Source organism: Solanum tuberosum, unplaced genomic scaffold (genome assembly GCF_000226075.1).
Source record: "Solanum tuberosum cultivar DM 1-3 516 R44 unplaced genomic scaffold, SolTub_3.0 scf00026, whole genome shotgun sequence".
In the NCBI taxonomy this organism is placed as follows: Eukaryota; Viridiplantae; Streptophyta; class Magnoliopsida; order Solanales; family Solanaceae; genus Solanum; species Solanum tuberosum.
The window spans coordinates 534,864-560,800 of NW_006238952.1; the positions used below are offsets into that span (position 1 = coordinate 534,864).

Sequence of the window (25,937 nt, forward strand, 5' to 3'; positions counted from 1 at the left end):
GTAGAGACCAATGTATCCAACAACAGAGGAATGTATCTGACGTAGCAAAATCAATATAGACTGATGTATCCGACAACAAAAGAATGTATCTGACACAATAACAGAGTAGAGACCAATGTATTCGACAGTAGAGGAATATATCCGAATTCTGACACAACAAAATCTTGAGTAATGTATCGAACAACTAAGAAATGTATCCGAGGGCAATGAAAAATTCAATTTTTTTTTATAATTAGGGAAACTTTTGAGATAGAATGTAATTAGCCTTCAAAATGTATGAAATTTCTCTATTCTAATACAAATTTTAAAGTACATTTGACATTGTTGGGCCCGTGCACACGGACTATGCCCATCTAGTATATTATAAATATGATAGCTATGTTATGTTTAAGTATGTAAATTTTCCTTCTTAAAATTTAAGTTATAGACTTAAAGTGATATTATAATACACATATAATAAAAAGAAATCTAACAAAAATATGCATTAGAGTTATTTAATCGTTAGTGCACATTACTGCATTTTGACATAGAGGACATATAAAATTATGAAAAAAAATAAATTAAAATATTATAAATAGCAAAAATGGAAAAAGTTATGAATGTGTACTTATTTTATAAAATCTAAAAAAGTTTATATTTTTTAAACTAAAAATAGCCTATTATATTTTAAACTGGAGTATTCTTTGGGAAAATTAGAAGATGTCACTTGAATGGAAAAAAATGTAACTTGCGTACCGTTAAAATTGGAGTGAAAATGTATTTTAAGGATTGTAAATCTCTCAAAACACTTAAATGGAAAAAATGTAACTCATGTACCGTCAAAATTAAAGTCAAAATGTATTCTAAGGATTGTAAATCTCTTGGAACACTTGAATGGAAAAAATGTAACCCATGTACCGTCAAAATTGGAGTGAAAATGTGTTTTAAAGATTGTAAATCTCTTGAAACACTTGAATGGAAAAAATGTAACTCATGTACCGTCAAAATAGTAGTCAAAATGTATTTTAAGGATTGTAAATCTCTAGAAACACTTGAATGGAAAAAAATTAACTCATGTACCGCCAAAATTGGAGTCAAAATATAATTTAAGGATTGTAAATCTCTTGAAAAATTACATAATATGCAATTCATTTATAGCCTTAACTTAACCACGAAGTAATAAAAAAAAGTATCACCTATAAATTACGCATCTTTCGTTTCAACGTTTCTCAAGTTTATTCACTCAAACCACCTTCATTTCCCTAAAGTTTTGTAACAACATAAAATAAGATTATACGCCGACAAGATACTGAAACAATGACGACAGAAGCAACTTTCAAAATGGAAATGGCAAATCTTGTCAAGAAATCACGTAAACATTCATCTATAACAGGAGACAAGGCTGTCATTCTTGCTTATTCCCCGAACGGTAAACTATTTTTTTACAATTCCTTTAAAAATTCTCACAAAATAGATAGGTCTCTACTTCAAAAAGTGAAGAAGGTTGTTGCTGCTAAAGATGATTTGAAGGCAGTTGATGCTAAAGCTGATTTGAAGGCTGTTGCTGCTAAAGATGATTTGAAGGCTTATGCGGATAATTAATTTGCAATCAAATGGGGCTAGACCATCGAGTCATTGGAGAAGAGTTTATCAAATCTTGTTTTATTTAATTTTGATTTGTCGGTTAAGTCTATTTGTTTCAATATTTAAGTCTTTTTATGGGTCGATTGTTGTCCTTTTATTTTTAGTCATTTTATGATGTATTTTCTCTTCTCTATCAGCGTATTTTAATAAAATGAAGTCTTCTCTATTAAAGATTGTGACTTAAACTCATGAAATAAATAGTTTGATGCACTTATTGATGATATCACTTTTTAAAATAATTGAGCTATTTATTTGTGTGAAAACTCGATGAAGTGACACATTCACTATTGCTTAAAAATAAGTAAAAAGACGATCATTTACAATGCAAAAGTTCTATTTTTAATAATATAGTTAAAAGTGGTTAATTCACATCAAATTTTCTTCACCCACTTCTAAGGATGTTCACGAAAAATTGTAAAATCACCAAATTTAAATTTAAAATGACATTAGATTAGTTCGATTTGAATTTGAATTTTCAAAATCGATAATATTTAGTTTAATTATGATTTAAGTACGAAGTAATTAAAAAATTGAACCAAATCACCTATATAAATACATAATTAATTATTATAATTGCATATATTTACATGTTAGTTAATTTACAAACTAATATGATGAAGAAGAGAAAATGTATTCTTGAATGTGAATTTTCATGAAATTAAATATAAATTTATATAGGCAAAATAGAGGAAATGAAAAGAAAGACTTGAGAATAAAATATTTCTTACCTTTATGTACTTCTTTTTTGTTACATGTTAGTAGTTTATTCACAAATCAATATGATTTACAAGAGAAAAGATAATCTTAAATGTGAATCTTCATGAACAAAATACAAATTTATATAGACAGAATAGAGGAATACCACAAGACATCATAAACTTACAAATTAAAGTTAAGAAGTTATGAACATGAAAATTATGGGAGCCACAAATATTATTAAAAATAAAAATTAAAGAGGTGTAAGTCATGGATAATAAAAAGAATGTGAAGAGTTTTTGTAGTAAATGTTCTTCTATTAATAAAATATTTATTTGTGACAAATTAAATAATTTACGTTTATGATACAATAATTAATTTAAATAAGAAATAATGCCAAACAAGAAGAAAGAAATAAATGCAAATGAAAACAGATGTATCACATCACCTTATCTATGTTTCTCCGTTATTATATATATAGATTTTTTTGTTCTGTAAATCTTGTTTTCCATCCGAGCAAGAAACTTTTAAATGTTTTGCAAAAAAATAAAATGAAAAAGACAATTTAACTATTTTTCCTCGAAAAACAATCAAAACAAGTTCGTTATTTTTTTAGAACAAAATTCACAAGTTGATGATCATATATATTGAGATATAAAATAAAATACTAGACATCGGAGCCCGTGCTAGCACGGGCCCAATATGTATCATTTTTTGTTTTAATTTATGTGACAAAAACAAAATTAAAGAGTTAATCAAACTTTAATATTAATTTAAAATAGTTTAAATTTTTAATTATTGTTAACTATGGTAAATTTTTTTATATGTTTTTTAACATTCTAAATTGCTAATTATTGTTGTATGATTTGTAATATCTTTTACGCAATTTTCAAATAATAAAGGTTATTTCTTCTTTCTCAATTTATGTGGTACTAATAATTTTTTTAGTAAATAGTAATCTTAAACTCACTTTTTTTTTCGTACTCACTTCTAATTTCTTTTCACAAGCATAAGCATGAATGATTCCACTAATCTTATTTTCGTTTGTTTTACGAGGCATGCTAAAAGTTTACCCAATAAATACGTATTAGCACCGTTTTAAAAGAACAATATGATAGTAGATTATAATATTTATATACGCATAATAAAAAATATGTTATTGAAATCGAAAAGTAATATTAAAAACATGTGATAAAATGATTCTATCAAATTGAAAATTGGATTTTATATGACAAAATTATAAGAATTATTATGACTGAATATTAATTATTCAATATCTAACATTTCAACAAAGATTGAAGTAGATCAATTTTTTTCCTTTTGAAAATATTTTTTTTGTTGGGGTTTAAAAAGGAACATATTAGTGGATCATTTTAAAAAATAAATAAATTAGTGGTTATTTTTCAAGATTAAATTAGTGTTTATGGTTAAAATTTTAAATAGTGGATTCACTTATTTTTGAGGGCCGGGCAAAACCCTCTATATAGTAGTAGTATCAGATAAACCCCTTTCTCTATTCCATACGCATAATATCTTGCTTAACTCCTACCCCCAAAGACCAAGAACGCTTACTCTCAGCCATGGCTTCTTTGTCTATAGACATAGCCACTACCTTTATGGGACTGGCCAAGCGTCAGACCCCACACTTCCGTGGTCTTCCAACTTTGTGGAAAACAAGCAAATGTCAGAGGTTCAGTTTATCGACTAGTTCGTCTTCAAGAATTAGTTTTGCAATCAATAATTCTTCAAAACCAAACAGATTCTCTCGCCGATTTACTGTTTCTGCTACATCTACTTCCGCCCCACAAAGCGAGGACTCTGATATCTTAACCAAGATTCCTCAAGATAATCGAATTCCAGCTACCATTATCACTGGTTTCTTGGGTTCTGGGAAAGTATGCTTTTTTTTTTTTACTACTTCTTGATATTCTTGGTTTTTCTTTAGTACTTCTTGATATTCTTGTTTTTACCCCATACTGCTTAAATTTCTTGTCAATGTTGGTCAATTAATAGTTCATTCTATTTAATGATACTAATATCAGTAATAGACTAATGAGGAAATAGGAAGCTTCAATATTTACCGTCGTTGGCTGTTTTTGGGGTTTCAATTGCGAAACAAGTTTTTCCTTTTTTCCTCTCTACCATGTGAAATCCATGTATCCTGGCTTCCATTTTCATTAGTATTGCTTCCCTAGGATTGCTTTTCATTGGAAGATTTTGGGAAAGAGGTTTTTTTTTTTCCAGTTATTAGAAACACTTTCAGTTGGTCTGAGACTTTTATCTGGACCTCAAATGACAAGCCTTCAAAAGCAACCGAATTTGATGCTATAACTTTCCGGGCGTGTTAGTGAGAAGGGAAATTTAGCTGTCAATGAAACACATAGTTAGATTATTTAACATTTGTTTTGTGCTAAAGTGGACATAGCTTAAAGTTTTTGCAATTATCTAATACAAATCTGATGTTGCAGACTACCTTATTAAATCACATATTGACTGCGGATCATGGCATGCGCATTGCTGTTATAGAGAATGAGGTATGTAAATGGATTGGATAAAATCTTAATATTACAGTGCTTATTTATTTCTCATGTGTTGATAAGATTTTAGGCGTAGTGTATGCTTGTTTCCAATCAATGTGTAACATATTATTTTATCTTTCCCCTCCCAAGGTGGTTTCTACAATAATCTTGTCATTTTAGCTTATTGCATAACAGTAGGTGGTGATTGTCTGAAATCTGAATTATTATGTCTATCATATATCATGCAGTACGGTGAAGTGGATATTGATGGTTCTTTGGTTGCTGCAAAAGCTGCTGGGGCGGAGGAGATTATGATGCTTAACAACGGGTGTCTCTGTTGCACTGTCAGGGGTGATCTAGTTAGAATGATTGCAGAGTTGGTCAGCAGAAAGAAAGGGAAATTTGACCATATTGTCATAGAAACTACAGGTAAGCAACTGACGAGACACATTGTTCTGGACTGAAATTGTTCTAGTGCATTTTTTGAAGTTGAGGATCCAGGATTTCTCGCTGTCTACTTCAGGCATTTGATTATCTGTTTGCTTCTATCTTTGTGCGTTCTTACATAACTAAGCCAAAAAGTCTCGCTTCATTTGATACCAATGTTGCCTCTCTTGTGTTGATTTTGCAGGATTGGCAAATCCTGCACCAATTATTCAAACTTTCTACGCGGAGGATCAGGTTTTCAACGATGTTAAGTTGGATGGTGTTGTTACATTGGTTGATTCTAAACATGTTGGTTTTCACTTGGATGAGACTAAGCCTAAAGGTGTAGTCAATGAAGCAGTCGAGCAAATAGCATATGCTGACCGTATTATAATAAACAAGGTACATGTCTCTCTATGTAGTGATGGATTCCATCTCAAATACTAATCGTCCTGTAAGGTACTCTTTTCCATAATAGCATTCGATGCTCTAGAGTTGCCAGAGACAGAAATTATCCCAGATCAACATATATTACTATTTCAGGATCTCAAAAAAAAAAATCATTGCTAACCAAACAAAATTAAAAGGCAGAGGATATATCTGTTAATGCTGCTTCCTGTCAAGTGTTTTTTGTTAAATCAGTGTGCTCCACAAAATTTTGCTTCCTTGTGGATGTGATATGGTTGAGAGATTTTTATCTGCAAGTGGAGGTTACCTGAGATATAGATTGAGTAATTGAGTTTTCTGTATGGAATTTTAGATTAAGCTTGGACATCCATCTCACTGTAATCTGACAAATGTTTTTCATATCCTTGCCAGACTGATCTTGTTGGTGATTCTGAAGTTTCTTCGTTGATTCAGCGAATTAAGGTTAGTATTTTGCTGATTTTCATTTGACATAATATTTAGCTGTCAATCTTAGAGTTACTCACTAAGCTCTAATGGTGAATAACAGAACATAAATAGTATGGCTCATTTGAAGAAGACACAGTTTGGAAAGGTCGATTTGGACTATGTCCTAGGGATTGGAGGCTTTGATTTGGAAAGGTTCGACTTCTTCCCTTTTTGATGTGTATACTTATCTGTAAATCTCATGTGCTTATATTGTTCCTTCTTCTTTTCTGCGCCATGCCTGTAGAAGGTATTATCATGCTTCAACTTCCTTAGTAATATCTTTTAGCTCCCATTGGTAATTTTTTCTTACAGAAAAAGCACTAAGATTCTTGCTTTTCCTAGTTGATATCCTAACATGTAGAATCCACTGTCTTTACCTAGTTGATTTCCTAACATGTAGAATCCACTGGCTTAGTTAGCATCAAGCCGATGATTTCTTTGAGGACATTTTTAAGTGTGCATGTCTAGTGTTGTGTCTTGCATTTTGTGAAAAATAGCATATATGTCATACTAATAACTACTGTTAATAACTGGTCAAGTTCTTATTCACAAAAAAGAAAGTAAATCATTGGTCAAGTTCATTAATAGTATGTTAAACTGACACTCGTGCTTTTCCCCAGAAAGAAAGGTATTCAAAATTTGTCAAGTTCCCAGTATATTTCCAAACATTATGAAGTATATCAGATGCCAAACTCATTCTGAAACCAGATCAGTATTTTATTGTCAGTTTCCTTGGAAAGGAGGTCTTGGGGAATCAGTAAACCTGCACTAGTTAATCCCTTGGGGGCTGGCAGCAGAGGAAATGTCCTAGGGAGAAGGGAGGGAAATTTTTGAAGTAGAGATATAAAGGGAGAGACCCCAGGGCTTTGGTCTGGTGGTAAGAACACAACTTGTGATATGTGGACTAGGCGCACGTAACAAGTTCGAATCGTGCGGCAAACAATAGCCTAATGTTTAAGTGGAGAAGGGTAGAGGTGTGGACTCAATATCCACCGAGTTTCGAACCTTGGGATTTTTTGATAACCGTTGAGCCAACTTGTGCACACCTCGACTAATTCCACAAAATACCTGCCACCTCCCACCACCATGTATCAAGTAACTCTGCCCCTCAAGACTTGGACTAATGGGATGAAATCACATGGTATTTTTGTCTCTACTGAGATTTCAACTTGAGACCTCATTGTTTTCAACCCATTTCATTGACTACTAGGCCACACCCTTAGGTGCTGAATTGTGGAATATATTATTTGAATATGATCTTTTTTTGTGAATAAAAACATTTACAAAGAGCAATATCAGTTATATAGGCTTTTGTTTCATAACCCACTGATGTTTTAATCAAGGTCTTGATGAATTTCTTCAGCTAATGATAATTGATTTAACTCTTTTGAAGGTCCTTTTTACTATAGTAAATTGTACTGCTGAAAGCACTGTTATTCGTCAGATATACTTGTAATCATTTAATAGATGTCCTTTTTTTCTTAGATCGATTTTGCTTCATCAAGTCCTTATGTTACTGGACTATTGCTTACTTTATTTTGTTACATACATGTAGAATTGAGAGTTCGGTTGGCGCTGAAGGTTCTAAGGAAGACCATACTGGCCATGATCATGATCATGATCACCACCACCACCATGACCATGACCATGACCATGACCATGAACATGATCACAAGCATGGTAAGTGTTATTTAATGTTTGAACTTCTATACTAGCCATTGTAGCAGCTAATGTCAGAAAAATGCTACACCAAAATCAGTTGGTGCACTTTTTCAAAGAACTATTTCTCCTTCTTTTAAAGAAATCATTTCAGCAGTCTGTTTGGTACTTTACAGGACTTCTCTTTAGTCGTAATGCTATGAGTATGCCGATCTAATGGTTGGAGCTATTAACTTTTTTACGTATAGAACTTCTTACCAAGCATCACAAGCAGGATTGTTAAAGAGTCTACTCAATCCTAGTTCTGGAAATTTGAACTTGGTTAGACAATTTATACGAGCTTAGTCAATCTTGATCCAATTATATACAAGTCAAGATCAAGTTTGACTTCGGCTTGAATAAATTTCTACAAGCACGAGCTTGCATTCATTTTGAAACTATTTTAACATTGAGCTTGTTCATGAGCCTGTTTATGATCCATATTTACTTTAAGAGAAAACTGAATACAAGAGAATATTGCAATGACCATTTTCCTATTGAATACCTTAGGGTTGGATGATTGAAGACACTGACTGGAGCATGATCACCTGTTTTATGCACTAGAGCTGGCAGACCAAACTATTTTTGCTTCTACTTTTGTAACTAATTTGCATCTTCTTGATTCCTTTAATAACATTTACTTCATCAAAGGTTTTTTTACCTGTTTTCTATTTAAAGAAAAAATGTAAAAAGGGACTTGTTCTTTTGGGTGGGGTGGGGGGTTGCTCTTTGTGAACACTAAACAAGCTGAGTCAAGCTGTAGGTTGAACTTGAGCTCGGTCGTTTAATAAATCAATGAGTCGAGTTGTAATTTCTTCGTGAATGTGTTGCTTCATTTATAGCATTAGGTCCTTTTATTCTTATTCTTTCGAATTCCTAATTTTGGCATTTTCTTTTTGTTTCTATTGACCAATCTACTTTATTACTGTTAGCATCTCAACCTTCTAATCCCCAAATCCAGCGACCCATATATTTTATTTTTTAATTTCCAGTTCCCTTTTTTGTTTGTCCATAATCCTCATGCAAAATTTTGTCTTCTGTGTTTCTTTCTTTGGCTCCACTTGTGATGTACTAGTGTATTGTGACCTTATTTCTCAAAAACCAGTTCTGTTTTTAGTGCATATAATTGAATCTTGAACATTTGCCTCAACCTCAAGAGTATTGTTGCTTTCTGCTATTTGGTTAGTATGATGTGTCAAATCTATTGCAGAGCATCATGATCATCACCATTCTCACGATCATACTCATGACCCTGGTGTTTCTTCTGTCAGCATAGTTTGTGAAGGGACCTTGGATCTTGAGAAGGTTGGCATTGCAGTCTTTCTATTTTTTCTATAAATATTTCATCCACTAAGATATTGTGTATAAGTTGTAAATATGGACAAAAATGCTAGTTGCATTAATAAACTGTGGAGTTGTAATTCCGTATTTCAGGCTAATATGTGGTTGGGAACGTTGCTGATGGAACGAAGCGATGACATATATCGGATGAAGGGTCTTTTATCTGTTGAGGGAATGGATGAGAGATTTGTCTTTCAGGTTATTAAATTCTTTGCACAGTGCTACTTTTCGTACTGATTAGTTATAATGTGATTACTGCTACTACATAATCCCTTTACGTGTCTAAAACATTTGAATGTAATGCGGATGTGAATTTCACTTCTATCCGATAAAACAAAATGTGGATGTGAATTAAGCATTCCATCAGTAGGACAATAAGAAGAGTACGGCATATCTGCTTCTTCTTTACTTGGTTTTTTTTTTTTATGACAAGGGAAACCCGCAACCGCTACCCTTTAGGTGCGCACAGGGTAAAACCCCCGCTCCTATGCAATAGCTTGCAAACCACATAGGAGAGGTAACCCGCACTAGGCAAGCCCGGTGCGACGAGCTCGACCCAAAAGGCAAACCCCTTGGTTTCGCTGGCAAGGTATTTCGAACTTGAGACCTCTAACATGGAAATCCCAAGCCCAAATCACTGGGCCACCCCGAAGGGTTTCTTTACTTGGCCTTTTCCTTATAGACTGAGTTACTCTTGAGGGGTTTTATAATATGATATTTTGCCTTGTAAATTAGTTTTTTTCTAGTTTATAAGAAGGCCCTTCAGGATCTTAGAAGAGGTGTGTGAGGTAGTTCAGGTACAGTTTTAGGGAGCCAAGTCCTCACCGGAAATATTTTAGTGGGTACCTGCATCATTCCACCAATATAGGAGCTGGTAACTTTGTCCACCAAGACTTAGTCAGATGAGAAGACATGAACTAGGTCTTTTAGCCTGATGGGGTTGGGACCAAGGTGCCCATCACCATGGGTAAAACTTGCAATTCACATCATGGCCACACCTTTGGTGCCTATCATCAATTATTTATATTGATCATTAGACCACACCATGGTACTTATATAATACGACCATCATCAATTGCAAACAGGCAATATGCTGATGAATTTTAATTGCTCTAAGTATTTGACAAATGACTTATTGCAACCTGTTCAGAGTGCCCAAATTAAGACCTCATTCACGTACTGGAGAAGGACCAAATGGAAGGGGGCAACCACCTGACTGCCTCTTTGCCATGCACACTTCCCTTTTTACTTAGGAGTACTGCCATTATGTTGCTATTATTTTAATCCGAAAGTCAATCATTCCCAACTTTGATATGAAGGTATGGGGGAGATCAAAAGGGAGTATGCTGGTCAAATGGAGGGCTCTCAAGGGGGTGTAGTTCACAGCTTTAGCCTTAAGCTAGGTTGGGCTGTAGTTCTTGTATTGGCCTAACCCAAGCGTTTCAATTATGACCTGGTGGCAAAAATTTGCCATTCACATCTCATTTATATTGACCCTATTTGAGTAATTAGCAACTTCAGGAAACTGATGGTTTGGTTCTGATATTCTAGTAAGTTCAGAGCATGAGGTACATCTTACTCTCAAAGGCCATCTTTTGCACCATCTACATGAGAAAATCACTTTTTCCAACTAATATCCACATATTCATCGCTGGAACTGATTACTATAGAATGGAATTATTGAATTCTATCAAATGAACCTCTTATATAAGTAGTGACCTAAACCCAAGGGTGTTTAGATAGCTTGAGAATGGTCCTTTTAAAAATAAAAAATAAAAAAATCAGTCCAAGTGTTGGAATAAAATTAATTGCTTCGTCATCATCAGGGTCCTTACTTAAATAGTGAACTAAGCACCAAAGGATCCTTAGATAAGTCCTTATAAAATGGTCCCTATTTAATTAGTTTTAAGTTTTTATAAAAATTACCTTGTTATCTATACCTTACACTAAGTGGTGATATGAAAGATGGGACTGTTTCGCCGTGGACCTTTCTTGTTTAAGTTTGGAAGTCCATACCAACTTGGCCACTCATACTATGGGCTTCCACAAGAGTTTATACCAAGTGCAGAAACCTTTGGTGTATCCATCTCCTGCTGCAAAATTTTACCCTCAGAATGAGTAGTTGTGCTCCTTAAATAGACTACGGGTGGCATGATCATGCTACCGTAGTATGAGGATACATTTTATCATGACAAAAACTCTTTTGGTAAAGCTCAGGAACAATGCTATAATTGATCCGTTCTAAAGTTTTTCTAGTTACTGGTGTGAGTTGCAGCCTCATTCAATTTTGGACGAGTATATTCTGTCAAGTTGCTAACGTGTCTTTACCTTTTTTGGAGTAACAGGGAGTCCATGACATATTTCAAGGTTCTCCAGATCGGCCATGGAAGTCGGATGAACCAAGAACAAACAAGATAGTATTTATAGGGAAGAACTTAGATGCTAAGGAATTAGAGGAGGGCTTCAAAGCCTGTTTAACATAAATACCAGATTCTGGTTTGCTATTCTGTAAGAGGTTGATGACAAATAATGTGAGTGTTACTGTTAATTGATCAAGGGAGACAGGAAATTTAAGCATTGAGAATACAAATGAATTCTTTCTGTTATGTACCCTTTTCAGCGTAGCGTCTCTGTAAAATGATAAAATAACAAATATATTATGTTTTCATAGCTTCAGTCGTAAGTTACGCGTAATAATTGTTTTCCATTAATCTTTGTTTTGCTTTGGAGAAAAATTTTGAACCGGATTTTAATGATTAACCATTGCTGAATTCTGATTTTGGTTCTTGTAATATATTTAACCTTTAATTAATAAAAATATGCATTTTTTTTTAAAATTGATGATATTTAGATTATCTTTAGAACTATATTATCCTCAAAAATTAAATAACAATATAAGTTTGACATTAATTATGGATGATTAAGTAGTGTTACAATTGCTAATGTAATAAATTTTCACAAACGGAAAATAAACGGTAACGTTCCCATTCCGTCGGGTCGAAGTTTTGGGCCAGACCGAGCCCAAACCACAATAAGATGGGCTCCTATTATTGTCCCGCAATTTAGGAACACCGCAGCGGCTGCTCGTCGCCGGGAATTACTGCTGTGAACTCTGCAATTACACAACCAGGAATTAGTGTCTGCAATTTATCTCCATAGAGTACGCAGACCCCGTAAATATGGTATGCGTCTTCCTCATTTCTCTTTCAGTTCCAAGTTTATCTTTTACGATTCTGTTATTGATTCTACTGTTTGAAGCGTTTCACTAGGTTTTTCTAAAGATTTATTCACTTTATTCGCTATTAGCTTTGTTGATTGTTGTGCACAGTTTTTGGGTCCTTTATTTCATGGACAATGTCACTGAGTTAGAAATTGATTTCCGTTTTAGAGTGTTGAATAAGATTCAAGCTCAACTACAACTGTCTTAACACACCATCCTTCTTGTTGCAGGAGATGGAGGATGAGGATAATTATGTTGAATATGTACCAGTTGCAAAGCGCCGAGCGATTGAGGCTCAAAAGATCCTTCAGAGGAAGGGAAACTCTTCTGTCTTGGAAGAGGAAGAGGAAAAATCGAAGCTTGTTGAGGCTAAGCCGAGTTTGCTTGTGATGGCCACCCAGCTGAAGAAAGAGCAACCTGAAATTAGTCCTACTGAACAAGTAGTCTTGCAAGAGAAGGAGATGATTGAGCATTTATCTGATCGGAAGACGCTAATGTCTGTTCGCGAATTAGCTAAAGGTATTACTTATACAGAGCCTTTGTTAACCGGTTGGAAGCCACCATTAGCCCTTAGACGGATGTCAAAGAAAGCCTGTGATGCCATTCGGAAGCAGTGGCATATTATTGTGGATGGCGAAGATATTCCTCCACCAATAAAGAATTTCAAGGAAATGAGGTTCCCTGAACCCATATTGAAGAAACTTAAAGCGAAGGGGATTATTCAGCCGACGCCAATCCAAGTGCAGGGCCTTCCTGTTATTTTATCAGGTCGGGATATGATAGGTATAGCTTTTACAGGCTCTGGAAAAACATTGGTTTTTGTTTTGCCACTTATCATGGTGGCTTTGCAGGAAGAGATTATGATGCCTATTGCTCCTGGGGAAGGGCCTCTCGGTTTGATTGTTTGTCCATCTAGAGAGCTTGCAAGACAGACGTATGAAGTTATAGAACAATTTTTAGAACCGCTCAAGGAGTATGGTTACCCTGAATTGAGGCCTTTGCTATGTATTGGTGGAGTGGATATGAAGTCCCAAATTGATGTTGTCAAGAAGGGAGTGCACATTGTTGTTGCCACACCTGGAAGGCTCAAAGATATGTTAGCAAAGAAGAAAATGAACCTTGACAATTGCAGGTAAAGACCTAATCTTGTAGATCCATTATCGAGGTAGTATTTTGTGATATCTATTTGGTTGTTGTCTTGTTTTTCTATGTATAGGCCTAAATGAACCATTCTATGTAACACAAACTCTCAAGACCATACAAATCAGGAAAAACGTTTTGATTATTCTTCAGCTGTTCATCCAGTGTGTTTCTATGCTTTGGATATAACGTGTTCATCTGGGCTTGTATGGTCTAGAGAGTTTGTGTTGCATAGAACGATTCATTTACTTGTACCTAACTTCTGATCAATCAAGTATTTGGGGTTGCCTGTCCTTATCATCAGTTGTCAGGTCTTGCTTCTTTCCTGCTGGTTTGCTGTTCCACATAATATGTGGTACTGTTTATGTCTACCCCGTGCCTTCGAGAGTTCACATACATATATAGATGGAAAACTGTTTTTGGGAGTGCTTTGTTTACAACATGGGTACCTCATTTTTCAGCCAAAATCAATTTTAAACAGTGGAAATTACTGAGCAACTGCTAAATGCTAATTCGAGTCATGCACTTAAAAATTGTATATGTCTGTATATTACTAATCCCGTTAGTTGATTTGTTTCTTTTTCATTACTGTTTTACAATGTATATCTGCCAAGTTTGTTGTGCCTACCGTACTGCTGGTTCTTTGCAGATACTTGACACTGGATGAAGCAGATAGATTGGTCGATCTCGGTTTTGAAGATGATATTAGGGAGGTGTTTGATCATTTCAAAGCTCAAAGACAAACTCTTCTATTTTCTGCTACAATGCCCACGAAGATCCAGAATTTTGCACGAAGTGCATTAGTTAAACCAATAACTGTGAATGTGGGGAGGGCTGGAGCAGCTAACCTTGATGTGATTCAGGAAGTGGAGTATGTAAAGCAGGAAGCCAAGATTGTTTACCTTCTCGAGTGCTTGCAAAAGACTCCACCGCCGGTTCTGGTTTTCTGTGAGAACAAGGCTGATGTGGATGATATCCAAGAATATCTTCTCTTAAAAGGAGTTGAAGCTGTGGCTATTCATGGAGGCAAGGATCAAGAGGATAGAGAGTATGCAATTGCAACATTCAAATCAGGCAAGAAAGATGTTCTAGTTGCCACCGATGTTGCCTCTAAGGGGTTGGATTTTCCTGAGATTCAGCACGTAATTAACTATGATATGCCTGCCGAAATTGAAAACTACGTGCATCGGATTGGACGAACAGGAAGATGTGGAAAAACAGGAATCGCCACAACCTTTATCAACAAGAATCAAAGCGAAACAACTCTCCTTGATCTGAAACACTTGTTACAAGAAGCAAAACAAAGGATCCCTCCTGTCCTTGCAGAGCTAAATGACCCTATGGACGACGTTGAGGCAATCACGAATGCAAGTGGAGTAAAGGGTTGTGCATATTGTGGTGGGCTTGGTCATCGTATCCGTGACTGCCCCAAGCTAGAGCACCAAAAGAGCGTGCAGATAGCCAATTCAAGGAGAGACTACTTCGGTTCTGGAGGTTATCGTGGAGAAATTTAATTCCCTTGCCACATATATCTTCCATCTCTTTGTAGCTTGATGGTTGTTACTACTGATAGGTTTCTCAATGTAAAATGTAATATTCATGGTTAATTTAAAATTTGTTTCTTGAACAGTCTTGGATGTTTAACTTTTTGCTCCAGAATCCCAGATGTATCTTAACGTTAGACAGATTGTGAACGTCTATTTTATGTGATCAATATTTATGTTCACTTTGGATCATATTACAAGAGTTGAGGATTGTAAAAACTTGTGGACTATTTCCATAGGTAGGCTGAACTTTCTTGGTTGTGCATGACTAAGAAATTGATGATCATTCTACCAGAAAGAAACAATTATGTATTGATGCAATCATCATCTCATGACCAAATCCTGATCTATCAAGGGACTTGATAGTACAACAAAATATGAATCTCTTTTCTGTTTTCACTTGATAAAAATGTAGTAGAATCAGGCGTACCCCATAAAAAGAGAGAATAAAATAAAAATAGAGACCTTAAAGACAAGCCAAAGGCAACAAATCTAATAAATTGGATGACCATTTCGTAGTTCATGTATACCAATATATTGAATAACTAAATCCAACAAAGAGCATTTAAGCACAAAACAAACATATCCTTAAGCTATAGTAATTTTACAAACACTGGAAACCAATGCATATGGACAAGCAAAAGCATATACTTGGCCAGCCATGAAAATGACTCCAAGATTATATAATACATGGACTTGAACCTATATAAACTCTGATATCCCTCTTCTTTTTTTCATCAAACAAGTGCTCTCCCCCTACAAGAAATACTACTCTTTTTTTCTTCTCAGAATCGAAACAATATGGCTGTCACCACCTTCACTGAGGAAAACACTTCTCCACTCCCACCCAAAAGAATATTCAAGGCCTCCATTGTTGATTCTCATAACTTGATCCCAAAGTTGATGCCACAAGCTATCAAAAGCATTGAAGTTCAAGGTGATGGAGGTGCTGGAAGCATCAAGACCATCAATTTCCCTGACGGTACAATCATCATATCACTCTTCTATTTTTGTGCAATTGCTTAGTAGACAACATTTCTGAAGACAATGATAACTCTTATTTTTGTGTGTGTAGGTGGAAATTTTAAGTCCATAAAGTATCGCGTTGATGAGCTTAACGAGGAGGCATACACATACAAGTACACATTGATCGAAGGTGATGGACTGGTAGACAACCTTGAGAAGATAACTTATGACGTGAAGTTTGAGCAGTCAGCAGATGGTGGTTCCATCTCTAAGGTGACTAGCTCATACTATACTGTGGGAGATTTCAAGCTCAAGGAAGAGGAAATCAAGGCAGGCAAAGAGAAGGTTTTGGCGATGTTCAAAGCTGTAGAAGCCTATCTCCTTCAGAATCCTGAAGCATATGCTTAGAAGTTAGAGGGTTGCTATGATATGGGATGGTTGTTTTCTCTCTGAGTCCTAAGTTTGTCTTTCATGTTTGTGGAAGCAATAAGTATCTTCTGGTGTGCAATAATGTTGTTTTGCTGTTTTTTATGTTTGAAGTAGTGATAATCTTAAGTTTTTTTTTTGCTGTACCAGTCTTCTTTTTCATGTGTCATTGCACATTTGCTCGGAAAGTTGAAAGAGATTGAGTAATGGTTGATGACTAATTGAATTCAGAATCCTTACATTGAGAATGTATAAACTAGCTACAACAATAGCTTCTTTTTTTCAGATTCTGTAATGCATAACAGCTTATTCCTTAAATGAGTCCAAAAAAAAAGAAGTGGAAATATGAAAATGATCACTCTAGTAACAGTGACAATAACGCGTCTAGTCAAAGTACATATGACTTCGGATAATGAAATTGTTGAGACATAATATAATTAAGAAGATAAGTGTGGTCTCTGTAATAGTTCAACTTTTTAGATGAGACAGTCACACAATTCTAAAGACAAAGTCTCGAGTTTCAAATCTCACTATCAAAATAAAAAAAGAAGACAGTAGTTACTATAAGTATAAAAAAGAACCTTTTCTTTTTCGAATTCCTATGATGCAATTGAGGCTTATCGGCAGAAACAAATCAATTTAGATAGTCCTTTGTGGCTCCCCACCTAAGGAGCAAAAATGATATTTTCACGTGTTAGTAAATTGCAGCCTCCAGGCCATCGAATCTTCTCAGACAGATGGAATCATTGATGTGAAAATTCACATTCACATTCACATCGAGTAGCATCCTGGAAAACAGCCTCTGAAACTCTCAGTTCTCTGCTGACAACTGCTGGATATGATTATTCACAACAGAAATTATGGGAGTCGATGTCCTTGACCTGTACAGGAAAATAACACAAGTATATATATAACAACATCAGGCAACAAACTGCAGTTCAATAGAAACAAGCAACAGTAATTGCAGCAATAAGATTTATCTTATTAATACCTTTGGTTATCTGAATGCAGCCTGAACTACCTTGACGCAATCATGAATGCAAGTGGAGTAAAGGATTGTGTATATTGCGGTGGGCTTGGTCATTGTATCCGTGACATCCCCAAGCTACAGCACCAAAAGAGCGTGCAGATAGCCATTTCAAGGAGAGACTACTTCGGTTATCGTGGAGAACTTTAATTCCCTTGCTAAATGTATCCTCTTCTCTTTGTATCTTGATGATAGTTACTACTAATAGGTTTCTCAATGTAAAATGTAATATCCATGGTTAAATTTAAAGTTGTTTCTTGAACTGTTTTGGATACTTTTTACTCCAGAATCCCAGATGTATCTTGGGATCTTAACTTTACACAGACGTGTACGTCGATTTTATATTATCGATATTCATCCTCACTTTGAATCATATTAATAGAGTTGAGGATTGTGAAAATCGTAGACTATTGCCCTAAACTGGATTTCTACTGCATTTGAACTTCCTTGATTGTCCATGCCTAAGAAATGATGATTATTCTGTCAGAAGAAACAATTATGTATTGAGGCAATCATCCTCTCATGACCAAATCCTGATTTGTCAAGACATTAGGCAGTACAATACAAACTATTTTTTTGTTTTCACTTGATAAAAATGTAGTAGAATTAGGCATACCCTATAAATGAGGGGAAAAAACCTTAAAAGACAAGCCAAAGGCAAAATTCCTTATAAATTGGATGACCATTTCCTAGTTCATGTATACCAAATATATTGAATAAGTAAAACCAATAAAGAGCATCTAAGCACCAGACAAACATATCCTTAAGCTATAGCAAAACCAATGCATATGGACAAGCAAAAGCATATATTTGGCCTGCCATGAAAGTGATTACAAGATTATATAATTCATGGACTTGAACCTATATAAACTCTTAAATCCCCTTCCTTTGGTATCAAACAAGTGCTCTCCCCCTACAAAAATCCCACTCAATTAATTTTCATCTCAGAATCAAAACATTATGGCTGTCACCACTTTCACTGAGGAGAACACTTCTCCACTTCCCCCAAAAAGAATATTCAAGGCCTCCATTGTTGATTCTCATAACTTGATCCCAAAGTTGATGCCACAAGCAATTAAAAGCATTGAAGTTCAAGGTGATGGAGGCGCTGGAAGCATCAAGACTATCAATTTTCCTGACGGTACAATCACCAATATTATTCTTTTATGTTTTGTGCAAAGTATTCTGATTAGTACTCAAGGTTTATCTTAATTAATTCTTTTTGTGCATGTATAGGTGGAAATTTTAAGTCCATAAAGTATCGTGTTGATGAGCTTAATGAGGATACATACACATATAAGTACACATTGATCGAAGGTGGTGGACTGGTAGACAACCTTGAGAAGATAACTTATGATGTGAAATTTGAGCAGTCAACAGATGGTGGTTCCATCTCTAAGGTGACTAGCTCATACTATACTGTGGGAGATTTCAAGCTCAAGGAAGAGGAAATCAAGGCAGGCAAAGAGAAGGTTTTGGCGATGTTCAAAGCTGTAGAAGCCTATCTCCTTCAGAATCCTGAAGCCTATGCTTAGAGGGTTGCTATGTTATGGGATAGTTGTTTTCTCTATGAGTCCTAAGTTTGTCTTTCATGTTTGTGGAGAAATAAGTACCTTCTGGTGTGCAATAATGTTGTCGGCTGTTTTCATGGTTAAAAGTATTGATTAACTAAAAAATTTCTTCTGTGCCAGTTTCATTTTCATTTGTCATTTCACATTTGCTTGGAAAGTTGAAAGAGATGAGTAATGGTTGATGACTAAACGAAGTGAGAATCCTTACATTGAGAATGTAGAAACTAGCTACAACACTAGCTTCTTCTTAATTTGCAGATTATGTAATGCATAACAGCAGGCTTCTAGTGAAAGTATATATAACTTCAGATGATAAAATTGTTGAGACATAATATAATTCAGTAGATAAATTAAAGTGTGATATCTCTAATAGTTAAAACTTTTTAGACGAGACAGTCACACAGTTCAACATGGCAACAAATCATACAAAAAGTCTTGAGTTTCAAATATCACCGCCACCTAAGAAGCGGTGTTTGGTATCTGAATAAAATGAAATCAGCACCACACATGAGGAGAAAATGCAGCTTCCAGGCCATCAAATCTTCACAAACAGGCGGAACCATCTACCTGAGAATTCAGATACACATTCAGTAGCATCTGAAGCTCTCAGTTTTCTGATGACAACTGCTGGATTTGATTCTTCACGTAGAATTTGCAGGAGTCCATGTCGTTGACGCTGTACAGGAAAAGAACATTAGGCAACAAACTGCAGATCAATAGAAACAAGCAACTTTAATTGCAGCATCAAACAATATCTTATTAATACCTTCGGGTATCCGAAGGCAGCCTGAAATTCGTTTTGAACTTCATTTACTAACTTTCTTCTTTCTTCCACACCTTCCAAAAAAACTACCTTGAGAATCTCTGCTTCATCTTCAAGAACTCTCAATCTCTTATCAAGTAGTTTAACTTGTTCAGCATGCACAAGCTCCTTATTGCTGTAATTAGCTTCTTCTGCATAAAAATTCCTTGATGAACTTTCAGCCAAGTGATGCGAGTACGCGATGGATTTTCCCTTGTGGCCTGATGACATGCTGGCTGGCCTTGTAAGCATATTGGCGGATAGATTCTTTCGGCTTCAATTTATTCAATTTTCAAAATTTCTAGCATATAATATTAACTGATAATTGCACGGTAGAAAACCGGTAAACGAAAAGGATTTGTCTTGAAGCTGAAATTAGGAGGGTCAGATTTCTCCCATTCAAAGAAAGAGGCAAATTTTGGATGCATATAATCAGAATTCAGAAGGCATCAATGAATGGCAGTAGCTTTAATTAGCAGTAACTCATTCTATTTTTGGCAATTTTTAGAATGATTTGTTCAAATTAATCACCCATTCTTTCATTGGGCCGTAGTTCTAACAATTGACAGTTCCTGAGCCTGTGTGCATTATTGGGATCTGAGTCTTATTTATTGAGCTCAAGCTGAGAGTGTGATATACTCATTCATTCTGCGTTACTTCTACAACAGTGTAACCCCACAAGTGAATCTAATAAGAGTGATGTGTACTCAACCTTATCCCTACCTAGTGAATCAAGATAGGTTATTTCTGATAAGCCATCAGCTCAACTAAAGCATATCAAAACCAAGTATGAATTACAAATCTCATGTTCTGCATTTCAGTACAAATATTTTTAAGTGAAAGACAATTTGACAGGAATTATGTGTATGTTAACTTGTTCAAGAACAGTATGCACTTCACTCGACTAGCTCAAGATGCACCACACTAGGTTCAATCAAGGAGAACTCTGCTCGAAACATCTTCGAAAAAATACACAGATCGTGAGACATGAGATATTATAGCATATTCTAGATCTTTTTGAATAAACTGAGTTTTTATCTTTAATTACACGGTGGTTTCTCTGTTTCTGACCCTGCGCCAACAAGGGGAGAGGAAATAGAAAGAGAGTAACGGAAAAAAAAGACAGCAGGAGATTGCAGGGTGCACGAATTCAACAAGACGTGTACACAGAGACATCTGAATTGTAGTAAATGCAGGTGTAACTAGTCAATTGGTACTTCAACCTCCATCTTCAAACCAGGGTGGTCCATGATCTGAAACATAAGCCAACACAAGTACAAAGCAATAAGGAGAGAGAATATGAGCACTAAAACGAGAAAGATAGCTTGAGCAAATACAATCATACAGTTTATCTTCCCAACCCGCTTCAAGTTATCATGACAAGTTCACCGATCTAACAAAAGCAATTTATAAAACGAATCTAAATGATAGTGGCTCCATAACTGCATGTTTTACTTTAATAAAACGAAATAGCATCAGAAGCATATCCATTGTGACAAGGGCCTTGCCTTGCCTTGCACCATTACAGTGTCTCTCAATGTGAATCTTTTAAAAACTTCACTACATTAGAATGCTTCTGAGGAAGGACGCCATTTCTTAATTGTGACATCTAATCTTCTTTCTTATTAACAGGCTTCCCCACCCCACCCAAAAAAAGGACCTATCTCCCCACAAAACATTAGTTAATAAAAACCACTTAAATTTTTTTATTCTCGGTCCAGAAAATATGAATTAACCTTAATGAAGTCATTCAACAGCAGTAATGAGTCTCTTGTATAACCAGCCTCGTGCAAGACCTGGCTCAACACTTCCTGCAATCCAGATCAAACGCAGACGACGAACTCATCATATTCATTATTCAAAAGCTACATGAAGTGGCAACTGATAAACCATGTCTGCATAAGGCAGGAAGCTACAAAATCACATGAGATTCAGAAAGTAAAATGTTCTTTACTCGAGGATAGAGCCTGGCTGATTTAAAAGATGCAAAGAAAATACTCAAAATTACAGTGCATGTGAATGCAGCAATGTATCAGCAAAAAATGTCTAGCAAATCATGAGGAACTAAACCAACCAATGATATAATGGTAAGTCATGTACCCAAATACATCCAAAGTTTGAATATTAATATGTGAATTGATGACTATGCTCATTTATTCTTTAAAAAATTCCTCTAATGGTCCTTTTTGAACAGATAATGGCAAATAACCACCTTCAGAATTTCTCAATCACAAGCACGATACTTTATTTGCAGACGTGAATTATTGAACTTCTCTATCACATATGGCCAGCCTTCTTGTCATTTTCCTCCTCCATTCCGACCTAGATAAACAATACTATAAAGGAAAAGAGCAAGACTACAACTCAGAAGCTACTAAAGAAGGAAGTGCCACAAGTTCTCGAAAGAAAAGCTGGCCCATCATGAGCTAGAACCAACGTCAAATCTATGTAAAGTATCAGTTCATGACTCCACTAACTACATTTGAGAGCCTTACATTAGAACACTGCAATTTTGACCTTTAAATCAAAACATATGTGTACACAAGATTCTACGGAACCACAAGTAAAGTGAGAAAAGGTTTCAAAGAAGACAGACAAGTAAAACAGTGGCACATGTACTATTAAAATGCCCAGACTGATATTCTCAGTTTACACTTTTGACGTGTTTTATAAACTTCTTGGGTTACTCTTTTGGCAGAGTTATTTATTAGTTATGGTCCTTTAAATAAAACGAGCACAAGCAAACTATCGTAGTTAAGATATTAAAGATTATAACGCACTTACAACCTCAAATAGAATAATTAAAATTTATAGAGTATTATGCTACTTCAACACATGATACATACCATGAGTGAAGTTGATGAAGTCTAGTGTATATCCAAACTCCTCTTTAAGGAGCTACAAATCTTTTACAGGAACACTCATCTTGATCAAGATGTACAATCTCCATCGCTTTGGTGAAATATGAACAAGGTAAATGATTTTGACACACTTTTGTAACTTTACAGAATCTTTCTACGTTGGATTTATTAGGGTTTGCCCTGAATGTCCTAAATCTGAATTCTAAGAAATTTGTGTTTCATTCAAAAAGGTTTTCTTGGTGGAATTCTTGGAGGAAAAGTTTAACTTCTATAAATTGAAGATCAGTCTTTCCCACAATAACACAATAGCATCCACAATATAGTCATTATAAGAGTGTTGCTTAGGGAGAGATTTTCTCTCCAATAGTTTATATAATTTCTTTTATGTTAATTTCTCATATGTGTAGGCTAATTGGTTTAAACCATATCAAAATAATATGTTTCTTCTAATATACTTTTCTTTGTCTCTTATTTATCGTCGTCAAGATTTGCAATTGTTAGTTTCCGCATGACGCCCTGATTATTTTGATCCCAATAGAATTAGGATACTATTTATACATCTTGTACAAATGGAGAACTTTCTTAATTCTGTTTTTGTGAATAAAACTCAGTATCAAAAAAGAAAAGGAGTGAAAAGGATAATAGATGTAACATACCTCTCTTTGCTTGTCAGAAATGAATGATCCAGTTAAATCCCGAAGCACTTCCATTATGTCATCAAAAGTCACCTTCCCGTTGCAATCAGAATCATATACTTTGAAGATAACTAAAACAACATGGTAGGTGACGAAATCGGTAAGTACTAAAAAGGGGCAAAAGTTGGTAAAAAATTGTAGTATTAAGTAAATAACAAATCTCTTGTTTCAACATTTCAGTAATAAAAGAATCTGAATAATTATTGCTATAAGAGCCCTTCTTCAATATGACTGGTATGTTACCACCACCTCTAGACCTTCTACTATAAGTCCCCTAATCCTAGAAAGACTAAAACAAAATCATTCAATGGCACTGATGGATCTTCTGTTACCACAGTAGCAAATGCACAGTTTACCAAATAACAATAGGAAGAGAATCTTATAGAAATCTGCTTAAAACTACAGAACAGCTATCAGGGATAGTAGTATGTCTAAGATGTCACCAAGTGTAAAAAAATTTTAGCACAGTCCTCCTCCTACACAACATGTTTTTCCTTAAGTTGCAAAGATACAACACATCTAAAGATTTAACAACGTACGTTCAATTTTCTGTGCCACGCTAGCTTTAGCACTGAAAGTTGATAAAAATGCCACAAAGTCCTTGAAGTTCAAGCCATCCACCATCTTAAGCAATCTCTGTAAAGATGTATTTCCCATTATTATTGAACACAGAACAGACCAACAAGACACAAAAAAAATAGCAATTATTTTTCATAACAGTGGAGCCCGGGGTCAGCTTGCACAAATCTAATAGTTAAGAGCAAAACAAAAAATTATAAGCACACCTGAGAGAGTGGATTCATTGCGAACTCTGGCACAGAGAGAAACTCATCAGCTGATATAAAACCCTTTGAATTCCGATCAAGTTGGCAAAACCTCTGATACAGTGACACAATTTCCTGCTGTGCAACTGGATTTTTAAAAATCCCAATTAGTAAGCTGTGCAAGAAATATGAATAAGAAGAAGACAATAGATGAGTAAGAAAAAATTACAGAGATGATCGCAGTGGTCTTGGACATCCTCAATATCATATTGAGTCAACATCGAAGAAGCATTACCCATGGTCAAATCTCAGCAGCAAAACTACAAATCCCATCAAATTAAGAGAAACCCATTAAGCAAAATCAGATTTTTCATCAGAAATCAGAAACCCACATACGATTTGTAAAGAATGAAATGGGGATTACCTCAAGTTCCGAAGAGAGACGGGCGAACGATAAAGGCAACCACGACGAAGGGGAGTAATAAATTTTATAGTGGCGGAGTGTGTGAATCTAGCTCTAGGATTGAGCAAACTATGTCATCAACAAGAAACTAATAGCGACCTAGTTTGGCTGTACAGTACTGCGTGACGGGGAATTTGATGTCTGCCTATCAAACTTATCACCCCTCTTAAAGATTCCTGATCTGGCAGCAGTATTATTTATTACTGCATTTATGGTCAGGTGGTCTTTCTATTGGTTCTCCAGACCAGAAGAGAATAACTAAATTGAGATGTAAAAAAATATTTCAAAGTGATTTTTTATCGTTATGTCAATAAAAAAATGTCCTTTTGATAAATATTTTTATCAATTTGAGCGAGATTTCTAGTGAAATGAAATAGACTGAGCTAATAAATGTGTAAAAGCTTAAACAAGTTAGGCATATTATAATTTCATGGACTAATTTTACCCATCTACTTTGAACCAACTGAATGAATTGCTTTGACTATTAAGCAGTCAAATTCAAAGGGAGCTGAGGAATATACCTTGAAAATTGACGCCTGATTGTTCTAGTAGATGGTAAAAAAATGCAGTAAAGGGTCGAAGCGAGATGGTGCACCAAGTACTCACCAAGCTTAGAGATCCAATATATATAGAATTGTTCACCTTTTAATAGGTCGAAGGCAAAACATTACAACTTATTAACCATTCCCCTTTACTTCTCTAGTATTCTATAACTTGCCAAAACAGAAGAATTGAAGTGCCCTAAGTATTAAGGTCAAATGATTTAGGCAGAAGCTGAGAGCGAATGTCTTGTTGTCTAGTTGTTTTATCACAGTTCAAGTGTTCTCATATCTCAAGACCACATCTGGAAATGGGCTCCTGATTTCAAATATATATATATATATAATTAAAAAATTACAGAACACGGAAACACTTTCCAATGAAACAACAGAATGAAAAGTAAGTTTGACATTATACTTGCGCGCACACGGAGGGGAGAATGGGACTAGTGATTATTGACAATCTGAAAAATGATTCCAGTTCTTGTACATAAGAACTTCACCTTAATTCAACACAATCAGGCAAACTTATTTTTTTTCCAGTTCTTGCACAAAACTAGCATTATCCCAGTTCTTGCACAAAACTAGCATTATCCCGCAAGCTTATTTTTTTTCCAACAAGACCTCTAGAGAGAGATGGGAGGAGGGAGAGCTGAAAAGACTAAATGATAAAAAAGACACAAACCAACAATGAACTATCATTGTGATGAAAAGACTACCTA

The 25,937-nt window shown here is 35.2% G+C and overlaps 6 protein-coding genes across 6 annotated transcripts; 4 read left to right on the forward strand and 2 right to left on the reverse strand.

The window, feature by feature from the left end:
- Nucleotides 1-3,794: 3,794 nt before the first annotated feature.
- LOC102582142 (COBW domain-containing protein 1) lies at nucleotides 3,795-11,830 on the forward strand. Its single transcript, XM_006341333.2, has 10 exons — nucleotides 3,795-4,214; nucleotides 4,788-4,853; nucleotides 5,087-5,267; nucleotides 5,470-5,666; nucleotides 6,084-6,134; nucleotides 6,220-6,311; nucleotides 7,714-7,838; nucleotides 9,067-9,161; nucleotides 9,291-9,395; nucleotides 11,543-11,830. The coding sequence occupies exons 1-10, from the start codon at nucleotides 3,900-3,902 to the stop codon at nucleotides 11,678-11,680; spliced, it is 1,365 nt and encodes a 454-aa protein (XP_006341395.1). The 5' UTR covers nucleotides 3,795-3,899; the 3' UTR covers nucleotides 11,681-11,830.
- A 437-nt stretch (nucleotides 11,831-12,267) lies between these two features.
- On the forward strand, nucleotides 12,268-15,295 carry LOC102582464 (DEAD-box ATP-dependent RNA helicase 35). Its single transcript, XM_006341334.2, has 3 exons — nucleotides 12,268-12,379; nucleotides 12,648-13,549; nucleotides 14,207-15,295. The coding sequence occupies exons 1-3, from the start codon at nucleotides 12,377-12,379 to the stop codon at nucleotides 15,069-15,071; spliced, it is 1,770 nt and encodes a 589-aa protein (XP_006341396.1). The 5' UTR covers nucleotides 12,268-12,376; the 3' UTR covers nucleotides 15,072-15,295.
- A 607-nt stretch (nucleotides 15,296-15,902) lies between these two features.
- LOC102582808 (major allergen Pru ar 1-like) lies at nucleotides 15,903-16,572 on the forward strand. The gene is made up of 2 exons (XM_006341335.2): nucleotides 15,903-16,083; nucleotides 16,177-16,572. Exons 1-2 carry the CDS (start codon nucleotides 15,903-15,905, stop codon nucleotides 16,473-16,475), a joined length of 480 nt encoding a protein of 159 aa, XP_006341397.1. The 3' UTR covers nucleotides 16,476-16,572.
- Nucleotides 16,573-18,480: 1,908 nt separating this feature from the next.
- Nucleotides 18,481-19,055, forward strand: LOC107059569 (major allergen Pru ar 1-like). Its single transcript, XM_015306250.1, has 2 exons — nucleotides 18,481-18,661; nucleotides 18,757-19,055. Exons 1-2 carry the CDS (start codon nucleotides 18,481-18,483, stop codon nucleotides 19,053-19,055), a joined length of 480 nt encoding a protein of 159 aa, XP_015161736.1.
- Nucleotides 19,056-19,496: 441 nt separating this feature from the next.
- On the reverse strand, nucleotides 19,497-20,669 carry LOC107059560 (uncharacterized). The gene is made up of 2 exons (XM_015306175.1): nucleotides 19,858-20,669; nucleotides 19,497-19,767 (listed from the first exon to the last, which is right to left on the reverse strand). Exons 1-2 carry the CDS (start codon nucleotides 20,143-20,145, stop codon nucleotides 19,627-19,629), a joined length of 429 nt encoding a protein of 142 aa, XP_015161661.1. The 5' UTR covers nucleotides 20,146-20,669; the 3' UTR covers nucleotides 19,497-19,626.
- Nucleotides 20,670-20,888: 219 nt separating this feature from the next.
- LOC102583146 (calcineurin subunit B) lies at nucleotides 20,889-24,867 on the reverse strand. The gene is made up of 7 exons (XM_006341336.2): nucleotides 24,638-24,867; nucleotides 24,443-24,533; nucleotides 24,235-24,359; nucleotides 23,989-24,085; nucleotides 23,411-23,520; nucleotides 21,630-21,704; nucleotides 20,889-21,146 (listed from the first exon to the last, which is right to left on the reverse strand). Exons 2-7 carry the CDS (start codon nucleotides 24,510-24,512, stop codon nucleotides 21,096-21,098), a joined length of 528 nt encoding a protein of 175 aa, XP_006341398.1. The 5' UTR covers nucleotides 24,513-24,533; nucleotides 24,638-24,867; the 3' UTR covers nucleotides 20,889-21,095.
- Between the last annotated feature and the right edge of the window lie 1,070 nt (nucleotides 24,868-25,937).

Excerpts from the sequence above, each read along its gene's own strand:
- LOC102582142 (XM_006341333.2), top strand. The coding sequence starts at position 3,900 with ATGGCTTCTTTGTCTATAGACATAGCCACTACCTTTATGGGACTGGCC. Across the intron at positions 4,215-4,787 it reads GTTTCTTGGGTTCTGGGAAA|ACTACCTTATTAAATCACAT; the intron begins GTATGCTTTTTT and ends CTGATGTTGCAG. Across the intron at positions 4,854-5,086 it reads TTGCTGTTATAGAGAATGAG|TACGGTGAAGTGGATATTGA; the intron begins GTATGTAAATGG and ends TATATCATGCAG.
- LOC102582464 (XM_006341334.2), top strand. Across the intron at positions 13,550-14,206 it reads ATGAACCTTGACAATTGCAG|ATACTTGACACTGGATGAAG; the intron begins GTAAAGACCTAA and ends GGTTCTTTGCAG.
- LOC102582808 (XM_006341335.2), top strand. The coding sequence starts at position 15,903 with ATGGCTGTCACCACCTTCACTGAGGAAAACACTTCTCCACTCCCACCC. Across the intron at positions 16,084-16,176 it reads GACCATCAATTTCCCTGACG|GTGGAAATTTTAAGTCCATA; the intron begins GTACAATCATCA and ends TTGTGTGTGTAG.
- LOC107059569 (XM_015306250.1), top strand. The coding sequence starts at position 18,481 with ATGGCTGTCACCACTTTCACTGAGGAGAACACTTCTCCACTTCCCCCA. Across the intron at positions 18,662-18,756 it reads GACTATCAATTTTCCTGACG|GTGGAAATTTTAAGTCCATA; the intron begins GTACAATCACCA and ends GTGCATGTATAG.
- LOC107059560 (XM_015306175.1), bottom strand. The coding sequence starts at position 20,145 with ATGCTTACAAGGCCAGCCAGCATGTCATCAGGCCACAAGGGAAAATCC. Across the intron at positions 19,768-19,857 it reads CTGCCTTCGGATACCCGAAG|CGTCAACGACATGGACTCCT; the intron begins GTATTAATAAGA and ends TTTCCTGTACAG.
- LOC102583146 (XM_006341336.2), bottom strand. The coding sequence starts at position 24,512 with ATGGGTAATGCTTCTTCGATGTTGACTCAATATGATATTGAGGATGTC. Across the intron at positions 24,086-24,234 it reads CAATGAATCCACTCTCTCAG|AGATTGCTTAAGATGGTGGA; the intron begins GTGTGCTTATAA and ends ACATCTTTACAG. Across the intron at positions 21,147-21,629 it reads TGTTGAATGACTTCATTAAG|ATCATGGACCACCCTGGTTT; the intron begins GTTAATTCATAT and ends CTTATGTTTCAG.